Source organism: Protopterus annectens, chromosome 4.part0 (assembly GCF_019279795.1).
Source record: "Protopterus annectens isolate FY-2018-M chromosome 4.part0, PAN1.0, whole genome shotgun sequence".
Classification (NCBI taxonomy): Eukaryota; Metazoa; Chordata; order Ceratodontiformes; family Protopteridae; genus Protopterus; species Protopterus annectens.
In genome coordinates, this window is record NC_056733.1 from 852258353 (window position 1) to 852283906 (window position 25554).

The 25554-nt window shown below is 43.8% G+C and overlaps 1 protein-coding gene across 1 annotated transcript in view; it reads left to right on the plus strand.

Moving 5' to 3' along the window:
* KCTD2 (potassium channel tetramerization domain containing 2) overlaps positions 1–25554 on the plus strand; it is a 551781-nt gene that overhangs the window by 297074 nt on the left and 229153 nt on the right. The window contains exon 3 of the mRNA XM_044068805.1: positions 3419–3510. Within this exon, the coding sequence (XP_043924740.1) occupies positions 3419–3510 (92 nt within the window). The remainder of the gene's footprint in view (positions 1–3418; positions 3511–25554) is intronic.

The following is a 25554-nucleotide window of genomic DNA, read 5'->3' on the forward strand; positions in this document are numbered from 1 at the left end:
AGAGACAAGGATGGTAGATGTTTCTTCTTTGCCAAAAGACTAAAGTGATCTGATACTACTCCTCTCAGAGGACATCTTGAAGCAAGCTATGATGAAGAACGTACCAAAAAAGGAATGAAATGAAAGTTTCTACTCCAGGTTATTATGAGTGGTCAGGAAAGAGGGCCCCTAGAGATCCATTTTCGACATCACAAGGCTTGAACACCTTTCTAAAAGTCCCAACATTCAAAATTATTATTCTGTATATCCTGCTAACATTTCTGTTCCCTGAAACTCTGATGGTAATCCTGGACCTCACACATACCTACCTACATGCTCCTTTCAGCAATGACCAAAGGTGCTTTCTCAGTTTGGAGTTAGGGACTCCTATTACCAGTTTACCTGTTGTCCTTTGATTGGCATACTACTCCCAAGGTATTCACAAAGTTCCTGGTTCAAGCAGTTGCATACAGCAGAAACAAGGAAGTTCATAGTTTTCTTACATAGATGACTGTCTGATTCAAGCACAGACCCTAAAGGAGGTGTAAAGTGCACTGCAATTTATAATGGACTGCCTTCAGGCCTTGGGTTTCTTTTCATTTTCTCCAATTCAACTGTAACTCAATCTAAGAGAGTGATTTTTCTGAAAACCTTCTTAGACAACAGTCGCCAGTAAGCTTTATTTTCTTAGGTCAGGCTAGAGATCCTGAAAGAATACTTCCAAATTATAATCTTAAAAATCTCAGTGAAAGAAAGTTCTTGAGGCATTAAGTTATGTGGCTTTCACTGTCTTAATGGTAACCCATCAAGGCTGTACATATGAAATGTACAGTGGTATCTCGGAAGTAAGTGGGGTCGACATGCCCAGTCCTGTAAGAGATGGTCCCCATCCTGTCCAGTTTCAAACAGAAATTGCAGAGTTGGGCCAACCAAATCAAACATAGCTGTGTCTTTTACACAGGACCCTCCAATCAGACCCTGATAATGGTTGCCTTAGATCTGGCCTGGACAGACATCAACAAACAAGGGGAATTCACTGTACCACCTCTTCAGGCTGGCAGTGGTACCTTGGGAAATCATTCTGCAGTTATATAGATGACCAGTCCACATCCCATCCCATCCCATAGTATGTTTTGCCACAGTATTTTTCTGAAATTCATCATTAGGATATGGAAACAATAAAGAAATAATGGACCACCCATGGGTGTTGTAAGGCCGAACTCCACAGGCAATAGGCCTCCATACCACTGGAAGGCCCATTATTTCACAATAATACCCATGCTAAGACATTATTGCACTTAGAAAGCAATTAGCATTTATGTTTATTTCTTGAGCTTTTTATTGTATTTTTAAAGGATGTTTTGTTTCTTGATTTTTTTTTTTAGAAAAGTAATCCCCTTCCTTGTTGACTTATAGTGGAAACTTTCATATGTTGTACTTTTAGATATTGCTAGATATAGTGATTGTGCTCAGTGGTGCAATGGATAGCATTGTCACCTCAAAGCAAGAGGTTTTCTGGTTCAGTTCTCAGCTGGGGCACCTTCTGTGTGCAGTCTGCTTGGCCCTCCCAGTGTTCATGTGTGCCCCCCCCCCCCGAGTACTCCGGTTATCTCCCATATTCCAAAGACACGTGGCAAGCAGATTGTCTACTCTAGATTGTCCATATGTGTGTGTGTGTGTGTGTGTGTGTGTGTGTGTGTGTGTGTGTGTGTGTGTGTGTGTGTGTGTGTGTGTGTGTCAGAACCCAGTCTGTTGAAATAAGAAAAATATATTAAGGGACTGGCCCTTTCCTTGTAAGTCTTCTTGGTGCTGCATTTACTTTTAATACAGAACTATCAAACAGCATTCTTTTTGCTCACTGTTTAGCATGTCATGATTAAAGATTACAAAAGACCAGAAAAGACTGAATTTGCTCTTGGTCTGGATAGCCACCTTTTTGAACTTCCCCCAGCATTCAAGGAAAATATTTTGGGCCTTGAAATGAATTTTGACAGGCTAATGGCACAGTGACTAATGCTACCATCTCACAGCAGGAAGTTCTGTAGTTTGATTCTTGGCTGTGGTGTTTTCTGTGAGGAGTCAGCATGGGTTTTCTACTGGTGCTGTGGTTTCCTGTCTCTTCCCAATGACATACGGTGCATTGACTGACAATTTTTTCAAGTTGCCCATAGATGTATGTTTAATGTATGTGTGTGTGTATGGGCATTCTGTAGTCCAGAACAAGTTTCAGTGTCTTTTGTCCAGTGGCTTCAGCATTCCCAATAACCTTTATGGAATAAAGTGGGTTTAATGGGAAGTGGGTGGAAGGATAGATGTATGTATTTTAAATGGGGCCACTTTTTTTATGCATTCTGTGGAAGCTCATTCTAAGTAACAGGTAAAAAAGTGCGTTCATGGGAAGCTGGCACTGTACGTTGGTGACAAGTCTATAGTACAGAATTAATATCATTGACCAGATGCACATGGATAAAAGATGCTGCATCCTGCTTCTCTGAAAACTCTAATCACATTCTGCTTTCTTTGGAACACAGCCAGTATGTAAGAAAAATATAATCCATACCGTCAAACAAGATTGCTGTATACTTTTCTTTATATGTGACTGACTCCCAGTGTACCACATGCAACCCTAGTACTTACTAAGCCTGAGGAATTAAGAACAAAATTAATTCAGTTCTTACAAGACTGCTTACATAATCAGGTGCAAAAACTGATGATGTACGTTTAGAAAGAGCTGAGATTACAGATGAAATCTTTAGTGCAGTCACAGAAAAAAGGAAATTCTGCAAGTTACATACATCATGTGATGTGGCCGACTGCTATTATAAAAAAGTATAAAACAAGTGTAATTGCAGAATGTTTGATATGACCTGCACCCTGAGCCAACCAGTAAAGCTCACATGTGCTTGCATTGTCCCATAACAAAAGAAAAATCGTGCTTTGTATATTTGTAGTTTATTTGTGATTGGGACCTGTAAAAAGAAAACTGAGTAAAATGAGACTACCCTGTTCCCGAACGCTGGGTTCCAGATTATAATTTTTACAAGGAGAGTGTACAGTTTTGATATGTTTAAACTTAATACTTTTTATTTTTGGAAAACCTGAATTCTAGAAAATTATCAGTAGTTGGTTCAGTTTCATATTTGAGGGTTAACTACATACTGCTGATTTCATTTCATTCTTGTTAAAGCAGTCAATGTGGCACTTCCTTTTGTTGACAAAGTGGGCACGATCATAATGTGCCTATTTCCTGACATGTTAGACTTTCAGTACAGTTAAGCATGCATTTTCTTTGCAAAAGTAATGATCTCACCATAAGGCTTTTGGGAGGTCGAGTGTTTTTTTTTTATTTCAGCCATTTTTCTTGAATGTATTTTAAGTAGTAGAGAGCAGATATTTTGTTTTTCCCCAAGCTAATTAAGTGCGTCTGTTACTGTCTTAGGGGTGCTGGAGGAGGCAGAATTTTATAACATTGTTTCACTGGTTCGACTAGTGAAAGAGAGGATAAGGGACAATGAGAACAGAACCTCACAGGTGAGAAACGCTTAATCAAGTATGTATTAATTAATTAATTAACAATGACAAGAAAGACATTTCTTTTTTCAGACATAGATGACCAGTTTTGAGGAAAGTATAGCTTGTGAAACAGCCTTGGTCGTTTCCTCTAAAAGTTGTTAATCGAAGAAATTCATGATCACATTCAAGTTTAACTTTGTTGTTTCTCACCTTAGCAGTATTTATTTAGTTTTTTTACATTGATGTGTTCTTGTATCAGTTTCACTTCATTTTGCATTTTTGCCAGCAGGTGCTACAACCTTATCACCAAACTTTAAAATAATCCCTACTGTGAACTGCCTCACACCAAGTCTGGCTTCACTTCATTGTAAAGAATTGTTCTCTACCTTTCACCCTGTACTTTTTTACAGAGATAGGACTGAGCTGGGATATATACCAAGCATCCAGGGGTGGGTCCTGGTACTAGGCTATTGGGCTATATCTCCTCTGCATTGATTTTAAACACATTATTTGTTTATTTATTTGATTGTTTGCTAAATGATCGACTTTCTCATTCAGGGATGTGGAACTTGCACAGTTGTCTGCTGCACTTGTGATGAGTTCTAATTTCTGTAGAAAAAAAAAAGTTGGGTTGCTCAACTGGGATATTTCAGAATAGCCTAGCATTTTGGCATAATCCCCCATAGTGAAAAAGGTGATTATACCTCATTGGTGAGATCAGATCACAAACTTATGTTACTGGAAATCCACATCCCGCCCCCACCCCAAACAAAAAAGACCACAGTGAAGAACTTCTCTAAAGCAAACTTCACACTACTCAAGACTGGTGTGGTATCCTTCAAGGCCCCCGAGCCAGTGGAAACCACAACCCAAGCTGCGGAAGCCCTTACAAATGCCTTCTACGAACACCTCCAGGACTGCATGGATCAGGCAATCCCTAATAAAACCAAGACTCTTTCCACCAAGGGCAAACGTCCAGTCTGGTGGACCCCAGCCATAAACAAACTTTACAATAAGAGGAGAAAGCTGTTACATGATAGAGCAAAATCCATAAAAGAGAAGACACCCTTGATCATTATTAGTAAAAAATACGAGCACTCATAAAATCATCCAAGGCCAAATTTGAGAGAAAAATTGCAATAGATTCAAAAGACAATCATAAGGCCTTCTTCAGCTATGTTAGAAACCTGGGTGGAAACTCCCAGATATGCGCAGAATTAGTCCAAAATGATACATAAATCACTGAACCCACAGACATTGCCAACATACTGGCAGACAGGTTCAGTGCAAACTTCACCCCCCCCCCTCCCCCCCAAAAGGAGAGATAACTATCCCAGCGGAGTGTAGCCTCCCAGACATCTCTAATGCGCAGGTGAAAGCTGCTCTCTCTAAAGCTAAAAACACAGCATCAATGGGACCGGATGGTGTCCCCGGCTGTGTGCTACACGGACTCAACGAGGAACTAAACCCGCATATAAGGCAGCTGTTTAATCTTAGCCTTACCACAGGATACGTGCCCAAGGAGTGGCATACGGCAGCTGTGGTCCCACTCCACAAAGGCGGTACCTCTACGGACCCTGGAAATTACTGCCCCATAAGCTTAACAAGCCTGGTCTGCAAAGCTATGGAGAGGATCATAATGGAACTCATAAACAAAGACATAGGGGACTTGCAGACATTGGACCCGACCCAGTTTGGCTTTGTCAAGGGCAGATCATGCCTTTTGAACTTGGTTGACTTCTTCGAAACAGTCACCAAGGCCATTGATGAGGGAAAGGCAGTCCATACAGCCTACCTTGACCTTGCAAAAGCTTTCGACACAATACCCCACTCTGGTATTATAGAGAAACTTACCAGCTTAAATGTAAACCAATATGTCACAAGATGGGTTGCAAACTGGCTAAAGGACAGAACCCACAGGGTTAGAGTTGCTGGCGCCATGTCAGACTCCAAGCCGGTCACAAGTGGGGTCCCACAGGGCTCAGTCCTTGGCCCCCTGTTGTTCTGCATCTACTTCTCAGAAGTACAGGCAAACATAGGAGGACTATGGCTGACAAAGTTTGCAGATGACTGCAAACTGGGCGCCATAGTGGAAAGTACATCGGGCACAGATATCCTTCAGAGGGGTCTCACGGAAACTGATAACTGGTGCCAGAGCCATGGCCTGAAGTTAAATGCCAAAAAATGTATAGTCATACCCTTCGGGAAAAGCAAGGTAACCCCAAGCTACCATATAGGTGGCAATCCATTAAGCACAGAAGAGGTTATCAGGGACCTGGGGACCCAGGTTGACAGTGGCCTTTCTTTTGACACTCACATTGCTAAAGTGGTTAGAAAGACCTTCTACATTGCCCACCTGATCATGAAGGGATTCACATCCAGATCAAGTGAGGTCATTGTTCCCCTGTACTCTTCACTTATCAGACCAATGATTGAGTGCAGTGCCCCATTCGGGATGTATCTCACCCGACACCTGCAGCAATTGGAGAGACCCCAAAAGTTCCTCACCAAAAGGATAAAGGGACTCCAAAATCTGTCATATGCTGCCAGACTGAAGAAACTCCAGCTCTATTCAGTCGCATACCGCCTGCTCAGAGGTGACCTGTGCCTGACATACAAGGCCATGTCCAACCCGGAATTAATGGACATGCTCCACCTCAAAAAATCCAAATCTACCAGATCCACTAGAGCAAGCGACTTAAACCTTAGCACCAATATAAATAGGACATGCTGGAGGGATAGATTTGTCACCCAGAGACTCCCTATGCTGTGGAATAAAATCCCAGTCCATGTGAGGCAGAGCACCTCGCTGGCTCTGTTCAAGAGAAATCTTGACCGGTGGATGGGAGATTGTAGGTTTACCCCGGGAATCATCTCTGTGTCACTGCTGGACAGAGGCACAACAAACTAATGGGCACAGTGTTTTTTAACATAAGGGGTGGCGTAAGCCACAAAACTTTGGGCTAGGCTTATAAATGCCTTAGGGCAGATAGCCTAGTATAAACCTATGAACCTATACCTTATGCCTTTTCTGGGGATTTGAAATGGCTGTTTAATGAGGAACATTTTGGCTGTTAGACTGAGCAGCAAGCTGGCATTTCTTATTAGTTCAGGCTGTACTAGGTGACTGGTGCCTAAGGCAGCCTGAAAACCTAAAATTACAGCACACTTAACCTGCTGTAGACAGGGCAAGTGTTGGAAGAAAAAAAAAACATTTGTTAATAATTATTAAGTTGGTGATTTCTATGTCAGTCTCATCAGTAGGATAGTATGTACTTTTTTAATACATCTAAGTTTAAACAATATTGTATATTGCGTATGTGTGCTCAAAAATATCTAGTTTGCTTAGCACCGGAAATCCTTTCTTCCATAGAGAATGCTGTGTACACATTTTGCATTTTATATGGCACTCTACTGTTGTTCACTGAACACTGACTTGTGTTTTTACTAGCATCAGTACATGTTCTGTTTAAAGTACTTTACTTCCCACTGTCTGTCTCACTCACATTCAACTTCTGTCAGTACATTTATTGCACTGAGTTGTTCAGGATGACTACCTGTTGTCTGTGAAATTAGTTTGTCTTGCCCATTAGAACTACTTTTTATTATACTCACTGGGCTATCATTTTTGGTTTTACTTGCACACTTTAAAGCATATTTCTTCAATGCATTCATCATAACATTTAACACTGACCTCACTAATGCTGTCCTGCACAAGTAATTTATCCACGTTGTCTAAAGCTTTCATATACTTCATTTCAGTCTGTTTTCAGTGACTGTCTTCCATTATAAGCGGTACAATGTGGTTATCTGTTGCTATTCTATTATCCAGTCCATATACTTCCCACTGAAGGACTGGCTACCACGAGCATCACCAAGTGGTAACGTCTGACCATAGTTCAGACTTCTCCCCTGCTTGTACTCCTCACAGTCATACATGGCCTGCTAACTCCATGAGCTCACAATATTTGAAAAATTATTTACTTATATTATTTACAGATATTTTTGGTAGTTTTGCTTGGAGGGGCTGTTTTCCTTGGTCATCTCCTTTTCTGTGCCCCTAAAGTACATTGCCTTAACTAGTTTCCTATCAGCCTTCTCACTCCTTTGAGAGTTAGCAATTCCATTTTAACTTTTACTTGAGAAAATGGTTGCTAAGTATTTTACTGATTACTGTTTTGTTTAAATTTTGCAATTAGACAGTACTTGGTGTGTTCTGAACTAAGCAAGTTTTCTTTGAAGGCAACATAGAATTTCCATTTCTCTTTTAATGGATAGGGAAAAGGCCTCAGGCTGTAGGAATTGTGGTTACTGCAACCACAAATTTCTGTCCTAGGTCACCCACAACCTATGCATCATTTGACTGGGGCTGGAACATCTCAGACAGGACTCTGAGATATATAAATCATTTGTGACATGGAACATACAAAAATGCTTGTTCTCAACTAACTTCTTCCCTTGGAGGGCAAGAGACTGGATAAAGATGATAAGGAGAAGAAACAACTAGAGGATCCTAGGTCTGCCAGCTGTCCTCCATCCCCAAAGCTTGCCCAGAGTCCTCCTCAACCTTCTCAGGCTTCTCCATCTAGAATTTCTTAGATGGAGGTCATAGTTGTGCCAGATCCCTCTCTGAGAAAAAAGATGGGCATTTTGTCTTCAGAAAGGGAGCTGTTCCACTAGACCATCATCTTCTTTGACCATGAAGTCTTCTAGAATTGTCAGGACTCCCTCTACACACATTGACTGTTAAGGCTCAGGTCAAGATGGGTATCCTGTTGTCTGCCTTAGTTTGTAGGGTGGAGAGAAAGGGACCAACTCCCTCAAATTCTCATGCTCCTTCCCCGGCCCAGTTTTGGCTCAGGAAGTGTTGGAGCCAAGCATTATTCCATTGTCATCTTTCTTTGCACTAGAAGAACTGACCTATTCCTTTTGTGATGCCAACCTCTAGGAGCCAGACATTGGTATAATTATTGGGCCCCCTTCCTCTGGGGATGTTCTCTGTGTCTGAATCCTTGGTATTTACTTTGTTGGTGCTAAAACTAATTTTGCTACCATTTGGGACCTCTAAGCCAAGTGTTTTGAGTGCTGGTTCTTTGGTGTCCTTACCTCTTACATTGACATCAGGGATAATACTGGCAGCACCAACTCTGGGAACAGCATTGTCTCTTGAATGTTTTGAAATGACCATTGGGCAACCTCCACATTTGGTAGGTTCACATGCCCCATTAGTCTCATATCCACCTTAGGACACTACTCAATTCCAAGCCTTATGTCCAGAAACATGGTCCCAGAGACTCATCCAAAAAGGCCATTGAAGATCCCAGCCTTTGGGAGAAGATCCTTTGAAAGATAAATCTGTAAGTCCAGCCTTAATGTTCCAAGGAAGATGTACAAAAAGAGCTCCTGAACTTCCCAGCTGCATCCTTAATACCAGATGCAGAGCTTAGTGAAGGGAAGAATTCCCCACAGTCTCATCAGATGCCCCCAGGTTCTAGGAAAGCCTTGATTTGATGAGACAGAGGGGATCTTATGCCATCAAACCCTCTCCCTGGGTGACAAGACTGTGCAAGGGCCTTTCAGATGGACCCTCTACATCTTAAGTAGAGCTCTCCCCCCTTCGATTATTTGGTAGGTTTGGTTGTGGAATAGGCTTGGTGAGAACCCAGAATGACTGAACATATTTCAGGAAAATTTGACAAGATTCTCCATCCTCCCAAGGACAGGCTTTGGTGGAGTAAGGCAGCTCTTGTGGATTCCAGTTTGATAGCCCCTGCAACCAGGGAGACTGCTGATGAGATTACCGCAGTCCATTCTGCAGTTAAGAATTTTAGAAGAACGGACCACATGGGGAAGAAAGCATTTGCTTCACAAACCTTCAAGAGAATGGATCTCAGTTACCTAACACATATGACCAGCTTTCAGTGAGAACTAGCAGAAGTAAAATATAGAATAACTGAAAAGGTTGCCAGCTAGTGATGACAGGCATTAGCTGAGCCACAGGTTTTGACAATGTTTTGTATCACATAGCAGTTCTTGACACTTATCCATAATATCAGTAATGGAGCAGCCAGGACAGCAGGAATAGGCATCTCTATAGGGTCCCATGCTTCTGATTTTGCAGCAGACTTCAAATTGTCTTTCAACAGTGTCATACAAAATGGGTTGACCTTGTTTGCCCCCAAGATGAAAGTTAATTAAAAGCAAACAGGAAGGGAAAACACTGTCAGCTTTTGGTGTCAAATTTTCAGCCCCTCAGAGGACTTTTTCTGGGAGTCAGAAATTTGTCAAGAATTTGTAGAACCTTGGGGTTCAACACAGGCATTCAAGCAACAACTGGATAGACATCCTTGAAATTGTGAGAGCTTCTTCAGCCGACACTGCCCTTGAAGCAGAGGAGCTATGCAAAACCAGGGTTTCTGTAGCTCTTCCCTTGGAAAGCAACAGCAGAACATTTGAAGGCTTGCCTGACTGTCACTCTCTGAAGGCAGTCAGTGGTCTTCAGTCCCTCCATCAAGAGGCATAGCTGGCCTTCACACAAGATGGGGTGTGAGGAATGTACTGTTCAGTGGCTGTTCAGTTCCCTGTTGGGGAAAATCAAGATCAATTTCCCCTCCATTACCAGGCATGATACCATGTGAAAAAGAGGGGGTCAGACAAGAAGTGTACAATCTTCTACAAAAGAGAGCTATCCAAGACTTTCCACCAAACCAGAAAGGGTCCAGCTTCTATTCCAGGTTCTTCTTGGTGCTCAAGAAAATGATGGACCTCAGATCCATCTTTGATCTCAGTGGCCTAAAACAGTACGAATTGGGAAATTCAAGACTAAATGCATTGCAGGCCATTCTAAGCCTAGCAGATTATCCCATTAGTTAAAATTGCTATTATGTAGTTGCACAGTCTATATTTTTATACTATCCATAGAACAGTGATTAGTTCTGGGTAAGGTAGTGATTATTTGTAAAGAATAACATTGAGTGTTTATAGGTAACATATTGTAGGAAGAGCAGCTGTCCATAAGTAGTATAGGGGACTAGTCCAGGGGTAAAATTCATCATTCCCATCCATTGATTTAGGTTGCGCTTGAACAGGGACAGAGGTGAACTTTTTACATGGTGGGGAAGTATGATTCAGAGTAGTGGTAACCTCTGAAAGGCGTACCTTTTTCTCCAAACCCTTCTAGTTACAGAAGAGGTTCAGATCCCTGGAATGAGTATTTCTGATACCATCTGACTTGTGGATGTGCAGTAGGTACATCAGTATTGGATCAGAGGATGCCTTATAAGCCAGGCACATGTTTCCTCTCAGTAGTCTGTAGAATACTGAGTGCAGTGATAGTACTTTAAGGTGGTCCATATAGGACTATTCTTTAGGCCTTGTATTCTCTTTGTGAGGAACCTCTGTGAGCATTTGAATTATTGTATATGCCTAGCCAGATACATGCCAAAGGGGGCATTGTACTTTAATGACTGGCCTGATGATAACAGTAGAGTAAAGGAGGACAAAGACATCCCTGGACCTGGAGGTTATCCCTTTGCTTATAAGCCACTGAGGACACATCTTGGTTGAATGTTTGGTTACTGTCTACATAAGTTCCCAAATCCTGAACTACAGGGACAACTCTTAGTAGTGTATTGTCAGTGTGGTAATTTTACAGGGTGGTGGGTTTCCTTAAGGATACAGTAATGCACTTTTTGGCATTTAGTTTTAATCCATGGTTCTGGCATGAGTTATTTGTTTGGGACAAGCCTTCTGGAAGAATGGCTGAGTCATCTGAGGACTCAGTGACAGTTCTTAACTTGCAGTCATCTACAGACTTTGTCAGCCAGAAACCCCTGGATTTTGCCTTTACTTCAGAGAAGTAGATATCTAACATGAGAGGTTCAAGTACTGAGCTCTGTGGGACTCCATTGGTGACTGGTCTTTTTTGTGGAAGTAGTTTCTCTTATCTTGACCTGTTGAGTCTTCCTATCTGTGTGCCAGTTGGCAGTCCAGCGGGTGACATTCATAGGTTAGTACTAAGCTATCTGCCCTTGCAGGCCATTTTAAAGCTAGCCATTTTCCCTATCAAAAGTGGGAATCAAATCCTGTACCTTCTGTCTGTGATATGAACACATTAACCTTTATGCCAACCCCCCCAAGCCCCAAAGGTTTGTTCCCAACTGGGTAAGCTTTTTCAATATGCCTGAGCGAAGTATTGTGTAGAAACTTTGACCAGATTTAGGTAGACAGTTTTCAATGTATAGGCATTTATCCATTGCTTTGGTGACCTTTTCAAAACGGTCTACTTGGCTGCGTAAGCGAGAGTTTTACGAACCCAAACTGGGATGGGACTAGTGTTTGGAGGTTCCCTCGGTCCTTATTGATTAATTCCATGGTGAATCTTTCTATGGCCTTACAAATGAGATAAGTCAGTCTTATGGGTTGGTAATTACCAGAGTCAGTGTGGATGGCCCTCTGTTGTACAGGGGTATGACCTTGCATGTCCTCCATTTGCTTTGTACAAAGACTGTGTAGAGGTATAGGTTGAACAGCATTGTTAGGGACACAGATAATCATGCTTCATGTTATGTAAGATACATTGGGATATTGTCAGGGCCCTTTGGTGCAATTTTCCTGGTCTTTAACAGTGTATTCAGGACTTGGTTCTGGATGAAAGCAGAAGTACCAGTTTCTAGAATATCTTGTAAGATAACAAGGTGAGAAAGAGGGGTGAAGGTGGAGCTGAATTTATCATCTAGTAAGTCTGGTTCATCTTCAGCTTCAGTGTAGATGGTGTCATTCTCAATCAGCACAGCACATTGCTGCAGTGAGCTCTTGAGGTTGTGGATGTAGGTAAAAAACGCTTTATGATTGCTCTAAGCATAGGCTGTAATTAATAATCCTTTAAGATTGCTCAGCTCAGCAATCTTTCACAGAAAGTGACTACAGCTGTCATGTGAAGTAAGCTCATTTCTGCCACTTGTATCTGAGATGTGATTTTTTCTGTCACAACCCAAACTTTTGATTTAGGTGAGGATGGTGACTCAGGCAGACAGGTAAACTGAGATCTTTATTATATGACTCTGTTCTTGCTTCACCATCACAGTCTGTTACAACACTTGCAGTATTGCTGCTGTTTCCTTCTTCCATTGATTGTTCTTTGAATCACCTTACCTTCGCTTGTGAAAAGTCCCCAGGATACATGAACTCCTGCACTTGAAGTGGCTGCTGTCTCTCACCATTACAGAACATTTCACTGTTTTCCAAAAGAGAACCATGGCCTTTGATTTAGAGGTGCTGATTTTCTTCTCATTGGCCTCACAGTCCATAACAAATCACATTCACTTGAGGCTAAAAGGGTAACATCATTTCCAAACAGCACATTTTTTTACAGTCTATAAACTGTGTAGATCTTGGTTGTTATCAGAGATCCTTTTCCGGAAAATCATAATCAGGATGGAAGAAAGACACACACCATAAGTAGTCCTGCAGCCATTTTGAATGTATGTGATATAAATTAGCTTACTTCGTAAATACAGAGGTAAAGTGTCATGCAGTTACATCCCTGGGATCCCTCGCTACCGTAGTACATTCCACAATACACTGTCATCTGCCTTCTCTCAGATCCACTAAACACTTGATTGGAAGATCGCCTAGTAGATGAGTGCAACAACAGCAGTATTGCAGATGTAATATCCCCTGCTGGTGAAACAATAATTGAGTCACTGGATAAAGATCTCAGTTCACTTATATTGTCAAAACTCCTGTGACCACTCCTTTATCTGTGCAAGGACAAAGAGATGATCTACTATTCCATGTCCAGGATGGAATCTGCAGTGCTCCTCTTGTCCCATTTGAGATCTTTAATTGTCATACTGACTTCATGCACTGAAATGGATCCAAATGTTCTTCGTGTTTCACTGTTGCAGTCATCACCTGTGGGTTATCCCTGCTGTGGTAGCCCTCAGCTGGCCCGAATACCAGAGTCAATGTTTTTCTGCGTCAGCTGCATCAGGTCAGCAGTGCTATAAAGCAAGGCAGCTGACGTCATTATATCAGTCTTTCTTGCCGTGGTGCCTGTAGCAGAAGCAGTTCACAAGTGGGCCAGTCATTTGCTACCACAGCTGAAAAACGTCTAAAGCTAAGTACCCTGTTGGCGATCCTTTTTTCTTGCACTAACCAATGGCCAGAAAAGTTAACAATTGTCTTACCTGTGGAAAGCAGATCCTAAACCAAGACTTCCATTCATACTGCATCACTTGTTTAGGCCCAGACCACGACGTCCCCCATTGCCGGTTCTGTGCCCTCTTTAACGCGAGAACCATTCCGTCATAGAGCTCTTATTGTAGACAGGTATTTTCGTCCTCCGCCTTCACAAATGGTGTCTGTCAACCAACAATCTGTAGACATTCTGAAAAAACGTAGGGATAGAGATAGAGGCAGACTATACAAGGTTAAGCTTTCCGACGACTCTACCGCTAAGCAGGTCATCATTTATCCGGAATTCAGTGAGGCGCTTTCGCAGCCCCTGATGCCCGATGCGATATCTGCGGAGGGCTCTACCGAGACCCTTTCGGAGTACAGTATGCCGCAGAAATCTTCTTCGTCTTTCAAGGCTTTGGTCATCTCTGCCTTGGTTGTGTCCTGAACCGCGGCGCAGTCACCGGATTCCTAGGAGGCCTTTCGCATTACCGATTCTAGACAAAAAATTACGTCTTCTCATCCGACTACCATTTCTCTCAGACCGATGGATTCTCTTAGGCGTAGTAGCCAGGCCACTCCTAGAAAATCCACCTCTAGCCACCATCTTACTCTTGCTCCCCCACCCAAGCCCAAATGCTTAAGATGGTGGAGGATCTTATCTCCCTTATCAGGGGCAGTCAGGCCACAACTTCTAAAAGGAGAAGACACCCTTCTCCTGAATTAATGACAGAGCAGGATTCTGAGGAATCTGATTATTCAGATTTTAAAGAGGAACAATAAATCTGACTTCTTATGAGGATTCAGATGCAGAGGAATCTATTCCTTCTGCCTCCCCACCAGAAGACCTTTCCTTTGGGGAAGCCTTCACTCCCTCAGGGAACGTTTCCACTGGGAATCACAGGACTTCCCTCAGTCTAAGAAAAGGCTAAGAGACTTTATAGATCTGCCCCAGCACAGAACCCTGGCCATCCCCATCTTAGAAGTGGTGGATGATGTTTCCATGAATCCAGTGTAGCCCCTGACGCCCTCCCACCTGCTCCCAGTAAACCTGACAGGTATTACAGAGTACAGCATTCTCACAAATACCTGTACAGAAATCCTGCTGCAGGCCCAGAGGTCATTACACAGGGACCTAAAGGAGCTAGGGCTAGTTCTGCAAAGAATCCTACTCCTTCTGACAAGAATGCCAGAGTTCTGGACAGATGGGTTAAAAAAGTTTACACCTCTGCAACCTTAGCTATCATAGCACTCAAGTGTCAGTTACATATGTTAAAATGTCAACAACACACCTTGGAACTATTAAAGTAAAATATTTCTGTGGAAGTATTAAAGCAAAAGATTTCTACCTTTCCTGACTGTGCCAATTTTAAAGAGTTAGCAGATTTACTGCACTGTACTTGTCAAGTGGCAAACACTCTTTACACTGTGGATATGATGCACTAGAAGCCTCTAGCAGGCCAGCAGTGTCTGGATCTGTCATTAGGAGACATGCATGGTTGAAGGAACAACCTCTCCTTGATCATGTCAAGTCTAAATTAATTGCTGCACCCTTGGATAAAGAACACTTGTTTGGAGAAAAAGCAGAAGAGGTGCTTAAAAAGATGGAAGACAAAGCAAAATTATTGCAAACAGTAAAAGATTTTTTTCAGGTTCAACCTCCTAGATTCAACAGGAATTTTCCCTCTAAGCACTGGTCTTTTGCTGCACCTAGCAGACAGGAGCAAGGTAAGCCTCGCAGGGACAGACCACCCAGGCCCCTATCCCATGGACAGCAGAGAACCAAACAGTGGGCCACTTCTGCCCCAAAGGCAGGAGATGTTCTTTGTGTTTCACTGTTGCAGTCATCACACTTGGGTTATGTGCCTGCAGGTAGCCCTCAGTCGGCCCGAATACCAGAGACTCAGTATTTCTGCATCGGTTGCTGTTGCTCCAGGACTGACGTCAGGTCGTCAGGGGTATAAAAACAGGCAGCCGATGCCATTATCAGTCTTTCTTGCCGAGTAGTCCGAAGCAAAAGCATTTCGCAAGTGCTGGTCAGCCACTACCTGAATTTTCGTTTATGAATTAAATAATCCTGAAGTCTTCTAAAGCTAAGTACCCCATTGGGGATCCTTTTTTCTTGCTCTAACCAATGACAGAAAAAGTTAACTATTGTCTTGCCTGTGGAAATCAAAAACCACACAGATATTTTCATTCTTACTGCATCACCTGTTTAGGCCCAGACCACAACGTACCTCACTGTCTGTTTTGTGCCTTGTTCAACGCCCGTACCATTCACTGTCGGGCTCTGTTTGTCGCTAAATTCTTTCGCTCTCGATCTCCGCATTCCGAAATGGCTTCGGTAAGCTATCTGACTACCGATATTCCAAAAAAAAATGTAAGAATAAAGACAGAGACAGGCAGCATAGGTCCAAAGCTGCTGACGATGCTTCCGTTAAGCTAGTCGCCAGTTCTCCGGTACTCAGTGAGGCACTTTCGCAGCCCCTGATGCCCGCTTCTATGGATTCGCAGGCTTCTACCGAGATCCATTCGGAGTCAGGTATGCCGCAAGACTCTTCTTCAACTATGGAACCTGCAGATGTCTCTACCTTGGATGGGTCTGGAGCTGCTGAGCAGGCACTGGCTTCTGAGGCAGTTCTTCGCACTGTCAATGTTAGAATCAAACCAACAACTTCTTTTTTCATCTAAAACCACCGAGTTTCTTAGGCCAAGAGTATGCACTACGCCTAGAAAACCGACGACCAAAGCACATGCACCTCCTCCCATGCCTCAAAGACAATTGCTTAGAATGGCAGAAGACCTTATTATGCTGATTAGGGGAAGTCAGCCTTCCCCTGCTAAGAGGAAAAGAGACCAGTCCCATGCAGCCTCATCAGACCAGGAGTCCGATGACTCTGAGGTATCTGATTATGAAGACATGCCCTTATCTGCGTATGAGGATTCAGATGCAAAGGAATCCATTCCCCCTGCCTCCCCTCCTGAGGATTTTTCATTTGGTGAAACCTTACATACCTTAACAGAGCATTTCCACTGGGAATGCCAGGACTATCCTCAGTCCAAAAAGAGACTCAGGGAGTTCCTAGATTTGAAACGGCACAAACCTTTAGCAATACCCCCTGTCCTGGAGGTTGTTGATGTTTTTTATGGAATCCAGTCTTACTCCTGATACTTTACCTCCTGTCCCTAGGAAACCAGACAGGTACTACAGAGTTGTAGGAAAAAATAGACGTTGGTAGCACACAGCAAAATTGCTTATTAGGACTAAAGTAAGCGCTTTCTCGGATGGACTCCTCTTCTTCAGACTAACAATGAATTAAACCAACATCACATTTAAAAAGTCTCTCTATTCATACACCAACCAATAAGAGGCAAGGCCTTAATCATTCAATAAAACATTAAAGTGCTAGTACAATATGCAAACATAAATACATCTTTCAAACACTACAGTACCTATTCATACCCCAACCTATGAGAAACAAGACCTTAGTCACTCAAGGGAACAATAAAGTGCTAGTGCAACATAAAAGTATACATGTATCTTTCCAAAAGTATAATATCTAGTAAAAAAACATTAAAACCATATATAAATTATATAAAATATCTATATGCACATTAATCTCACTTGCGTTAAAATGCATAGCATATAAAATGCTTAAGAAAAATAACATGCATATGTGTGCATATCTACGTATATACACACATATATATGATACATATATGAATGCGTATACATAGACATACGTACATTCAATTTGGTCTAACAATTAGCATAAAACATGCATAAACAATATAAAAATATACCTCTATAACATTAAAAACATTCGTGTTTAGAGGGGTTAGTGTTTTAAAGTCCGAGCTTTCAGGAATGGCTTCAGTGATACTTTACTATTAAGGCCAGGTGGTCAATCCGCTTGAAGCTTTATTATCCATTCTTGTTCTACAGCTTCTGTTTGACTATTTAAATCACCCCCTCTCTTGTTCATATGAACTAACTGTAACACAAAAAATTTAAAACTATGTCCTGAACCTTCAGTTTTAACATGCATAGCGAGTGCGTTGCTCTCCTTCACATTCCTTATGTCCCTCATATGCTCCGGTATTCTATCTTTAAATACACAATACACAATTTGTCTGAACTATATAGAAGGCATAACAGGTAACACAAAAACTAAACATTTACACTGTCGGACAAAAAATGTGGTATACTTTACTTTTGCAAGTCACTCAGGAGTGGGGAAATATGGAGGTGGATCTATTTGCTTTGCACCTCAAACACCAGCTAAAGAAATTCTGTACCAGGGAGCATCACCACCTAGCATGGAAGGTGGATGCCTTGACCTTACCCTGGAACTCCCTCTTCATGTACACATTCCCTCCTGTGCCTCTTTTTCCCAAGGTACTGATCAAGATAAGGGAGGAAGTACCAAAGGCCATCCTCATTGCTCCAGATTGGCCCAGACAGCATTGGTATCCCTTGCTGCACAGCCTGACATCACAGTCTCCCAGGCAGCTTCCCCTGATCCCAGGTCTCTTGACTCAAGCGGGGGGGGGGTTGCTGCACCCATACTTGCAGACTCTCAAACTGTCAGCATGGCTAATACTGTAAAGGCAAGCAAGGGGCACCTGTTAAGCAAACAGGTCCTAGACATTATCATAGAGGCCAGAAGGCCCAGCACCAGAAAATCTTATGCAGGGCAATGGAAATGATTCTGCTCCTGGAGCCAGCCCAGAGGGGCCAGTTCCTCTCAACCTTCTGTTCCTCTTTTATTGGACAATCTAGCGGAGTTACTCAGTAGTGGCCTCTCCTTCACTTCTGTTAATGTCCATGCCTCAGCCATTTCAACTCATTTTGATACGGACCAGCCCCTGTTCTCACATCCTTTGATTAAACAATTCCTTAGAGGGGATTTTAATATCAGACCTCCCAGAAGGCCACCCACGCCAGCCTAGGACCTGAATTATGTTGTGGAAAAACTAACCATCTGATATTGTTAATCCTCGTTCATTCCTTACGCATGGGTATCGGTTCAGAGCTCAGAACCGAGCCGGTCATTTTCCAAGCTCGCATCAACTTCAGACTCTCAAGCTAAACTCTTACCCACAATTCCCCTCTCCCTGTTACCTCAGATTTCATTTGCTGTATTGCCATCCGGTCTTGTCAAGCTACCTCTCTTGAGCTAAGTACAGTCAATTTTTGTTTAATTGCTTTACAAATTACTTTTCTGTCAGAAAAGTTGATATTTTATTGTCTCTTACCCTATCACAGCTAACGTTCATAATTTCCTCAGGTTTTTCTGTTTTTTCCTTACTACTTTTACCGCGAGTTATTCTCTTTTTACCATCGTTGGTAATCTTTTTCCCTCTTCTCTCTCATACCTTCGGGGGTACTCTCTTGTACCATTGTTGGTACTTTCCTGTTAATTAATTTGCTGTCATGGCAGATAAAAAAGGTAGTCCGGGGTTTAAGCGGTGTTCTGATTGTGGACACAAACTGCCTACTTCTGATGCGCACACTCTTTGTGTGGTTATTGTTTGGGAGCTTCCCATTTATCTCTTGAACCACCCTGTACTGTTTGTGAGAACCTTTCTAATAGAACTTTGTTGGAAAGGAAAAACAAGCTGATACTGAAGGGACTTCTAAAATCTCCCTTTTCAGAAGCTATTTCCTGGGTCAGAGGTCTCAACCCCTCCTAAAGCCCATAAGAAAATGGATGTTTCTACTAAGGCTAAATCCTTGCCTTCGTCCCTGGCTGGGGACTGTCACCAACCAAAACCTAAAAAGGGTAAATTTTCAGCTCTGGAGCTTTCTCAGTCAGCCTCAGTACTTTCGGTGCCTAGACCTTCAGCTCCATTAGTGGTTTCAGCTCCGTCCTCTCCTGCAGCCTTCTATATATCGGCACCGAGGGGCTCCTCGGTTCAGACCATTACCACCGTATCGGCACCAACCATTCAGTTGGAGCAGGCCTTGACCGTGTCGGCTCCAAGATCTTCCTTGGAACCAAAGCCTTTATTGTTGACTCCAGTTTTGTAAGTTCCATCTTCGGCACCGACAGCTACTTCGGCACCGATCCCTGTATTGGTGCAGACAATGACCTCGGCACTGATGAATTCTTTGGTGCAGACAACCGTAGTCCAGTCTTTCTTGGCACTGTTGTCCTTGGTACGGTCAGATGAGATGGGCACCAAGTCTGCCTCTTCTGTGGACAGGCCTGTTTCTCCCTCAGTCTCCGTGAGGTCCACTAGAAGCCTTTCTGAACATGATGTGTTGCGTCTTGTGGACCAGGTAGTCTTGGCCAGAGGTATCCCACCCCTCAGGAACTATCCTGCCTTGGGAGGTGATCACCCATCTCCAAAGACCCCTTCTTATTCTCCTCCTTCATTGCCTTTGAAGTCCATGGATATAGCACAGTCTTCCCCTTCTGTGGTTCCCTTTATGGATCTCACTAAGGAACCACAGTTGCCTTCATGGCAGGAAAGTTTTGCTATGACCCAGGATGTCAGGTGTGACATGCATAGCTTGCTGCTCCACAGCCATCCAGGGACTCCAGGTCAGCAGGCTGAGCCACTTAGGGGAGGGGTGACCCCTGCCCTAGACATACACTCCTCTTTGGGTGAACCAGCCTTCCAACTGATGGAGAAGGTTTTCGTTGCTGCTGACTATACCAGACTGTCTATACCTCCGCCCTCCTCTGGTACACTGGTTCGACAAGTGGCATCTAGCGGACTCCGGGTGCAAGGGCCACAGGACATATTCCCTCAGGAATCCCCTTTTCCACTGTCTTCTCCAGCTTCTCCTGCTGAGGAGGTCCACCGGAAAAGTTCGTGTAAGAGGAAGCACATGGACTCCACAGAGGAGTCCCTCACCGAAGACACAGATTTCGATGAGGGGGAAGGATCCCATCGGTCACCCTCTGAGGTATCCTTTGGTGATATCCTCGAAATCCTGAAACAGAGAGGTGACTGGCAGTCCTCTAATCCGACCTCTGAGGAATCTGTGTTCCTGCAGGCCTTTCGCACCCGGCCCCCCTACCACCTGGGTTACTCCACCTGCCGATGAACTTGTCCGGCTCATCATGCAGTGTGCTTGGAAGGCTCCTGATATCGTCAAAGCTATTCCCTGGAGGCCAGATAAGATCTTGTTCCCTCCTGCTTCGGATCCTCATTTGTCCAAAGGTCTTCCTATGGATGCTTTGGTGGTGGTGGCCACAACAAAAAAGGATCTGGCAGAAGATATAAAGCCAGACTGTCCATCCGCCTAACAAGGAGTCCCAGGCCCTGGACAGGATAGGGAAGCGCACATTTGCTTCAGCGACCTTTGCTTTCAGGTCCCTGAATTATATGGCACATTTCACCAGGCATCAAAGGGATCTGGTTTCTGAGCTGTCTGAAACCTTGGCTGGTGCCGTGTCTGATGAGGTCTGTTGCAAAGTGGCCTCTCAGCTGGCCACCATTGAATCTATATCTAACTCCTCTATGCAACTGATATCTCACGCATCAGAAGGAGCAGCTAGAGCAGCTGGTTCAGCTGAGGTCTTGAGACGACACGCCTGGGTGTGCTTGTGCAACTTCGCAGAACCCTTTAAGTCTTCTTTTCTTAATGCCCCCATTGAGCCCTCCTCATTGTTTGGGCCCAAAGTTAAAAGCACACTGGCCAGATGTGAACAGGACTGTAAGACCCTTTCTGCCATAGATGTCCGTTATTCTTCCCCTCAATGTGCTTTCTCCCGAAACCAAAAGAGTGGGAAGATATGGTTCAAGAAATCTCAGGGTCCTTTCCGTGACACACAGGCCGAGTTCTCCCCCAGAGGCAGAGGGGGAAACTCACAGGGAAGACACTCCTTTCGGGGCAGAGGGGGACCGCGTAACCAGGGTTCCAGGGATTCTTTCCCTGGTCAATCCTACCAGCGCTCCTGAAGAGCAGCCCAACTCCTTTCCTCTGGAGGTGGTTGGGAGACGATGTTCATTGTGTTTAACTGTTGCAGTCATTACTCTTGGGTTATCCTGCTGGCAGGCTACTCGTAGTCGGCCTGAATTCCAAAGTCTTGGTCTGGCATCGGTTGCTGTCGCCTCTTCCCTGACGTGAGTGTGCCAGGGGTATAAAAGATGCAGCCGAAGCCATTTTGGTTTCTGGCGTTGCAAGCATTCCATCCCCTTCTGCTGTCTGGGACAATTACGATTCAATCAGACAACATGGCGGTGGTCTGGTACATCAACAAGCAAGGTGGAACCAAATCTTACCCCCTTTGTCGAGAGGCCATGAGGATATGGCAATGGGCAATGGCTACCAACCGTTTTCTTCTAGCAACGCATATTCCCAGGAGTTCCAACGTGATAGCAGACAGACTCGGCAGATGCAGTTTTCAACCTCACGAGTGGTCCGTGAATCCCTTGATAGCGGCGGAGATCTTCCACCGCTGGGGCCGTTTTTGCTGTGACCTCTTTGCATCCCCGACCAACTACAAATGCAGCAACTACTTCGCCCTGATTCCCCCTCCAGGACAGTCACCCAGGGACGCTGTAGTCCACGATTGTCCCTTGGGTCTTCTTTACACATTTCCACTCTTCCCCTCATTTCCCAGTTTCTGAAGAAAGCCCGGCGGTTGAAGAGTAAGGTGATCCTCATAGCACCATATTGGCCTTGACAGATTTGGTTCCCCTTCCTTTGGCCTCGCCTACTAGATCGACCATGGATTCTCCATCCAACCCCGGAGTTGATCTCACACCCACAGAACCTGATTCATCCCAACCTGAACAGCCTGAAGCTAATGGCTTGGCTACTCCAGTTCCCCTGATTGCCAGGCAGAATGATCTTTCTTTACCAGTACGTGATATTCTCATTGCTTCTCATAAGTCTTCCACTAGAATTACTTATCTGAGCAAGTGGAAAGGATTTACCTGTTGGCTGAAAGATAAACAAGTAGACCCCTTTTCAGCACCAGTGTTGTTAATACTAGACTATCTGGCCGACCTGTTTCAATCGGGTCTATCGGCCTCTACCATTAGAGTTCATTTGGCTGCAATTTCTAATTTTCATGAGGGTGTCCAAGATTCCTCTCTTATGTCCCATAAATTGTGCAAGACCTTCATAAAAGTTATGAATCATCTGAAGCCACCTTTTAGAGAACCTGTTCAACCATGGGATTTATCATTAGTTCTACAAGCTCTGACAATGGCACCTTTCGAACCAGCCTCTTCTTGCGACCTCAGGTATTTGTCATGGAAAATCTTGTTTTGGTCGCTATTACTTCTGCCAGACGTATTTCTGAACTTCAAGCTTTATGTATCAAGAGTCCATACTTGATTTTTCATAGAGATAGAGTGTCTCTGAGAACTAATCCGTAATTTCTGCCTAAAGTGATCTCTGAAATGTCCATTAATCAAGCCATTGAATTGCCAGTTTTCTTTCCCAATCATTCAAACAGAGGAGAGTATTGCCTACATACACTAGATATACACAGGCAAATCCGTTTTTACTTAAACAGGACTAAACCCTTTCGTAAATCTGACCAGTTATTCTTGGTCTTTTCTGGACCTAGATTAGGATCTGCTGTTGCTAAGGTCACATTAGCTAGATGGTTGAAGGACTGTGTGACCTTTATTTATACAGTGTAATATCTCGTTGCCTACTACTATGAAAGCTCATTCAACAAGGTCAGTGATAACTTCTGCTGCCTTCCATGCCAGAGCTTCTTTACATGACATCTGTGCATCTGCAACTTGGGCTATGTCTCATACCTTCCTCGTTCAGTTATTATGACCCTCCCTCCTTCCCTCTCCTGTGGCTTCTAGTGGATCTCACCATCCGGTTCTCTTAGGTTATTTGACCAGAGGTAGCCTCTACCTTCTTTAACTTGCAAACTCAATCTGAGGTAACAGGGAGAGGGGGATTGTGGGTAAGAGTTTAGCTCAAGAGTATGAAGCTGACGCAAGCTTGGAAAATGGCCGGCTCGGTTCCGAACTTGGAACCGATACCCATGCATAATGACTGAACGAGGATCAACAATACAGATGGAATGTTATGGTAAGACATAACTTCTTTTTACCACCCTTCGAACCAATACCCCTCCTGGAAGACTGCTTTCTTACTAGCTATCACCTCAGCCAGAAGGTTTTCAGAACTTCAGGCACTGATGGCCATTGAGCCCTTCATCATTTTCCATGCAGACAGGGTCTCCCTTAGGACTAACCGCCCAAGATGGTATCTAATGTGACTCTCAGCCAGGCCATTCATCTGCCCACCTTCTTCCCTAACCCTCAAAACAAGGGGGAAAGAATTCTGCACTCACTAGATGTGCACAGACAGCTCGGATACTACCTGGACCGTACTAAACCCTTCAGGAAAACTGACCAACTTCTTGTCAGCTTTCCAAATGAATATCACACTGTATCAATTTCTGCTACAGATTACATGGGAAACCACCCCCTAAGTCAATTCATACCCATTCCACTAGGGCAGCCTCTACTTCCACAGCATTCCTCAGAGGAGTTTCCATCAGGGACATCTTGCAAGCTGCCACCTGGATCTCGGTCCATACCTTTACAAAGCATTACCACCTTCCTCTTTTCTCTAAGGCTAGGGCAGGATTTGCCTCTGCAGTTCGGCAGGGCTTGCTTACCCATGCCTAGGTCTCTAACTAATCCTCCACCCCTCTCCTCAGCTTTGGGAATCCTCTCAGAGGTGATGACTGCAACAGTGAAACACAACGAACATAGTACAGTTGTGTATACTTACCATAAATGTAGATGTTAGAGTGTATTCACTGTCACATTTCTGGTTTCCCTCCCTCCTTCCCCCTTATATCCTCTTTCTTTAGGGAGACATAAGCTTCTTGAGGTGGTTGTTAACCACCAGGACCACTTTGCCATATTTCCTGGGGCTTTTGACTGGTTAGGGCAAGAAAAACTGATGTAATGACATCAGCTGCCTTGTTTTATAGCACTGACGACCTGACATCAGTCTATAAGCAACAGCAGCTGACGCAGAAAAACATTCACTCTGGTATTTGGGCTGGCCGAGGGCTACCACAGCAGGGATACCTACACGTGATGACTGCAACAGTGAATATACTTGAACATATACATTTATAGGAAGTGTACACAACTGTACTTTCCAAAAGCAAGTTGCGATTGTCAGAGTTTAGTCTACTTAAACCATTTTGCTTCTGCCTTCCACTTGATTGGCAGTGCACTTTGTGGATGAGCCCACTTTAGAGCCACAAGCAGCTTTTTCAGGCTGAGCTTGGTCAAGCTACATGGATCACCTAGCCACCATGTGCTTACCACCTGCAGTCTTGGCTTCAGGGGTGAGGCCCAAGTATCTATGTTCTGCGGAGTGTTCTCAGATTGTTTAAGTGAACCAGCATGGGGACATTCTGGATCACTATTTGCCCGATTTCTCCTTTCAGATATGGTTACCAGTGATGACCATTCCAGGAGTATATAGAATTTGTTTGCCCTTATGAGCTTTAGTGCTGTCCACCATTATGTACAGTGAATTAGACTGAGCCTTGCCTGTTTCAGGCATTCGGCCCCTGCTGCTCTTAACCCCTGGATTTCGTTGGGCAAATTATTCATTTGCCAGAATTGTTTCACCACTCTTGAAATCCATTGTCTTCTTTTTGGTAAACTGCCATAACCAGATGTCCTTCAAGAATGCAACTGCAGTCATAACATATGGGTTGTCCTGCCTCAGGCAGCCCTCGGTCGGCCAAATTCCAAAGTCTGGGTCCGGCGTCGGCTGGTGTCGCCTCCTCTCCGACGTCACAACGGCTGGAGTATAAAGGCATCGGCCGACGCAATCTTCTTCAGTCTTTCTTGCCGCGCGGTGCCCGAAGCAGAAGCAGTTCGCAAGTGCCGGTCGGTCAGCTCCTGTGTTTTCAG